General features: G+C 38.2%; 1 protein-coding gene across 1 annotated transcript; it reads right to left on the reverse strand.

The window, feature by feature from the left end:
• Window positions 1–2,305: 2,305 nt before the first annotated feature.
• LOC104228539 (uncharacterized) lies at window positions 2,306–3,429 on the reverse strand. The gene is made up of 3 exons (XM_070158059.1): window positions 2,991–3,429; window positions 2,515–2,900; window positions 2,306–2,422 (listed from the first exon to the last, which is right to left on the reverse strand). The coding sequence occupies exons 1-3, from the start codon at window positions 3,427–3,429 to the stop codon at window positions 2,306–2,308; spliced, it is 942 nt and encodes a 313-aa protein (XP_070014160.1).
• Window positions 3,430–4,441: the final 1,012 nt, after the last annotated feature.

A 4,441-nucleotide genomic window follows, 5' to 3' on the forward strand; every position in this document is an offset into this window, starting at 1 on the left:
GCTGAACTGTAGAAGGACCTGGTTTTTCTATGTGTTCCAACTACTACTGTTTGCGGAATAATAAGAAAAGAAAATAAAGAACATAGAGATTTTTACGTGTAAAACACCTGGCTCAAACGGTGAAAAAACCATGACCTACTACTCAGTAGGATTTTCCCAAACTTCCACTAAAATCACTGAGCCAAAAACTACATTTACAAAACTCTTTTGTAAACCTAGGATTAACTCTAATCCCGTTGTGGCACACAATCTCAACTGTTGCGACAACTTCAAGTTAACTCTAACTTGAACACTCTAGGTACCTAATATAATTGCTTCTATAAAAGCTAAAAGGTACAATGTAAAATTACCTACTACGATTGAACTAGAATAAAAGATAGACACTTGGAACTGGTTCTTCTATATTATTCAAGTATCTTCAGGATTGCACGCTTGAATCACACATAAATTGCTTGCAAAATCGCCTTGCTCTTTCGCTCTCAATTTAAGTTTAACTTCTGCTTATATGCATTGCCTATAAAAGAGAACAACACTGATATTTAATGGGTTAGTAATTAGAGATTGACTGGGATTCAGATACTACTCTTCTATCATTGAAGAGTTCTAGTTGATCTCATACTCTAACACTATTTTCTTCCTAAAATGTGTTCTCTTCATGTAAGGAGTCTTTCTCTCCTTATCCAATATGCAACCTTTTTGATCAGATCGGGAGATATTACTTCTGATAAGTTAGATTTATCTCCTTCACGTGCATCTCACATGTTTGGGTTGATCATGACTGTGCTTCACAAGATGGACCTTGTCCATGTTTGAGTTCTTTTGTCAGTCTTCAAAACTTCACCTGTACTTGGGCCAACAAATTCTCCCTTTTTGATGATGACAAACTCTATGCTTTTTACTTACTTGGATCCTGTAAGAACTCAGCTTAACCATTAATACAAAGTTTAGAAAATTCACTTATCATCAAAGGACCAGGTTAATTAGGTTATAAATATCACTTATTCAGAATATGTAAAGCACAATCTCTCTCTCTCTCTCTTCCGTTTTTGGCATCATCATAAAGTTGCATACAATGTGAGTCCCAGATTTTAATAAGTACTCATGGCCACTGGGGCAACTGCAAGTGCAATCATCGATTAATCATCAGTAATCAAGCAAACATATTTAAACTATCAAGGAAAGATTAATATTGAACAAGAGCAAAAATAGTAGATATCATTGATAGAAGATATGTTTCTACCATAATCCACAACCAGAAAGTAAAAACATTTAAAACATGAGTAAAAAGAAAGAAAAATCCCTAATCCGGGTCACTGAAGGTACTAGACAGGTTCAGGAGATAAAGGCTAGAATTCATAAGGCTTGGGAGAGCTAGAGGGTTGGTTTTGGGCTTGAAGAAGATTCAGCATATTGTGAAGAATTCCATCATTCTTCTTCTTTTCCTTGGTAAGCTCAGTTCTGAGAGCATCGCTCTCAAATTCCATCTCTTCCATACGAGCCTTTAGCCTAGCTATCTCAGCATCCTTGGCTTCACTTTCCTGAACAAGAGCCCTGACTTTACTGTTGATAGGAGTCTTCTTGGATGAACTAGGTTCATTTGGGATGGCATCGACTAAGTAGTCACAAGCAAGCAGAGTATTAATACCAAAGTAATCCTTTCTTGTAGCCATTTCCCATTTCTTAAGAGGCGCAGTCAGAATAAAGCTATAGGGGGTAGCGTAACCTTGGTGACATTGATAACCTTATCCGGTAGCTTGATGATGAATGCATGCCAATTGATTTTCCTTCCACTTTCAAGGCATTCCATCAGAACTAAGTCCATATAATTTGCAATATGCCTTTTCTCCTGCCTGGGCAGTAGGCACTTGTTGACAAACTCAAAAATGACTTTGTGTTGTGGATTCATTTCACTCTTGTGCACAAATTTGGCCTCATTCACCTATTCATCACAAAATTTCCTAGTGATTGTAACGGCAGATGGAAGGGAATCCAGACTTGGCCATCTATGTCTAGTGTAATCATCATATCCCTCAGCAGGGATGTCTAGAATCTCTCCCAGTTTCTCTGCATCAAATGTCACCTGAACTCCTTTGACTTTGCTTGTAACTCTGCCATCTTTGACTTCAGCATTTGCCATGAATTCAATGATTTCATTTCTGGCCAATCTCCCATCCATCTGAAGGACCATGTCTTTCCAACCCTGAATAGCCAGTGTGTCAACCAAACGAACCATCCCTGATTCCACTAAATCTTTCAGCAATCTTCCCTTCAAAAGTTTTCTTTTGCCAAACATGGCAAGCTTGTCTTATTCACCATCATTCTCATTTTCATCTTCACCAATCCATTCTTCATCTTCAGAAACTCTAACTTGTTTACTTTTCACTGTAGACCTTGTCCTCATGGCCAATGAATGTTCAGCAGCCTCAGACACAAATGAAGACTTCTTGGAAGAAGTCTTGGGCTTTTAGGTCTTGGGGTCTAAACCTCCACTGTTGTAACTTTCTCCAGATTGACCTGTTCCATCTCATCAACATCAACCGCTTCTGAGGACTCTGCAACCTTACCCTTTCCTTTAGCCACCCTTCTTTTCTTACTCGCAGCCAGAGCCATTTGTAGATCACTCTTACTCTGTTTTACCCTGCTTCTTGTGGCTCTTCCCTTTAGCAAGGAAGTTTCAGTAGTTGTTGGGGATGAAGCCTTTCTTTTCTTGGAGGGTTTAGGAGCACTAGGGCTTATGGTGTGGGAGTTCTCCTTTTTTGGATCGTAACTTGCCCCTACCTTTTTCAACAGGTCTGCTAGGGTCTCTTCAGTTGATGAACCAGGTTCATCCCCCTGTGCGCTTAGATTAACTAACCCTTCAGCAGCTTTACTAGAACCACTTCCCCTGACTTCTTGCCACTCTATTCAACATTTTCTTGTTTAACCCCACAAATAGCAGGTATAGACAAATCAGCAGTGAGTGAATGATCAACCACTCTTTTTCCCTTTACCCCTCTCGTTACCACATTCACCCTCTCTCTTTTTCTTTTCAGATTTCTTTTTACCACCACTATATCTTAACTCAGGTAATTCCACATTCCTAATAGGCCCAACCAAAACAAACCTATTTTCTAAATTCTTAGTCAAAGAAGAACTTACCTTAGAAGAGGATTCTTGATCCTTCTCAGAGTTAGAAGACCCAGGTCCTTCCCCCCCACTAGCAGATTTGTACGACTCAGAATCAGAGTTACAATTACAGTCTTGAGCCTGACTTGCCTTTAATTGCTCATTCAATTTCTTTGAGAGAGCACCAGATGCCACCATTTTGTGAGCAAACATTTTTACTCTTCTTAGCCTGGGTTTGGGAGACGTGCTAGGTGGAGGAGGGGTAGATGAATCAGAGGGAGTGGGTTGTGGAGGAGTTCCAGGATTGTCTTGTGGGTTTGTCATGATAGCTGATTTCTTGAGAGAATTGGTGAGTTAGAACTTTGAAGAAGAAATCAATTGAGAGTCAAGAAGGGTTTTTGACGGTTTAGAATTATGAAGATGGCAGGAGGTAATAATACGTATTTAAAGAGAAATACTCATTTAATGGATAACGACAGTTTCTAGCAGTGGTCAATTAGAGGTCTAATCAACCTAAAATTTCTGGTTTGAATGAACGGTTAAGCTTCCCTAGATTTTAGGCAATTTTTGTGGTTTAGAGTTCTAATGCGGACAGAACTGGTTCAAAATCAAACGGATAGAATTTTCTAAGGAGTTGAACAATTGTAGGACTTCTGCTCATGATTTAAATATTTATATTTCTAATTATGTAGAGTATAGAAAATATACCTTAGCATTCAGATGAACCAATACTGATGAACCAGGTTCTTCATTTAGAATTCTCTTGACCATGCCTCAATTTACCACAATAGAGAAAATTTTGTAAGAGATCAGTGAGTCTTATTAACACATGTCACAGGAGTATACTAATTACAGTATGAAGCTGAGTAAAAATTAATCTAGATATTTATACAAGTTCAGATTTCCTTGCCAAAAAGAATTTTTTTCATTTTTTTGTTTCAGATTTTTTTTCATTGTGCATTCTGAGCTGGTCCTATCAGGTGATATTAATCATCCCTAATTCCAACCTGTTTCTTTCAAAGTTTTTTCTACTCAGCGCTTTAGTAAAGATGTCAGCAATTTGTTTATCAGTAGCACAAAATTCTATGTGCTTATCCCTCTTATGATGAACATAGTTCTTTGTCATACTTATAACACTAGTGTTATCTTAGAAGATAGGAATGCAACCAACTTCAATGGCAAAATCTATCAGCTTCTGTTTGATCTACATCAATTGAGCACAACAAGAGGCATCAACAACATATTCAGGCTCAGCAGTGGATAAGGCCACTAAATTTTGCTTTTTAGTGGCCTATGATACAATACATGAACCAAGAAAATGAGCCATACCTGAGGT

Source organism: Nicotiana sylvestris, chromosome 9 (genome assembly GCF_000393655.2).
Source record: "Nicotiana sylvestris chromosome 9, ASM39365v2, whole genome shotgun sequence".
NCBI classification, from domain to species: Eukaryota; Viridiplantae; Streptophyta; class Magnoliopsida; order Solanales; family Solanaceae; genus Nicotiana; species Nicotiana sylvestris.

Coding starts and splice junctions, on each gene's coding strand:
- LOC104228539 (XM_070158059.1), bottom strand. CDS start 3,429: ATGACAAACCCACAAGACAATCCTGGAACTCCTCCACAACCCACTCCC. Junction 2,901..2,990: donor TGAATGTGGTAACGAGAGGG/GTAAAGGGAAAA, acceptor AATGTTGAATAG/AGTGGCAAGAAGTCAGGGGA. Junction 2,423..2,514: donor ATGTTGATGAGATGGAACAG/GTCAATCTGGAG, acceptor TTTGTGTCTGAG/GCTGCTGAACATTCATTGGC.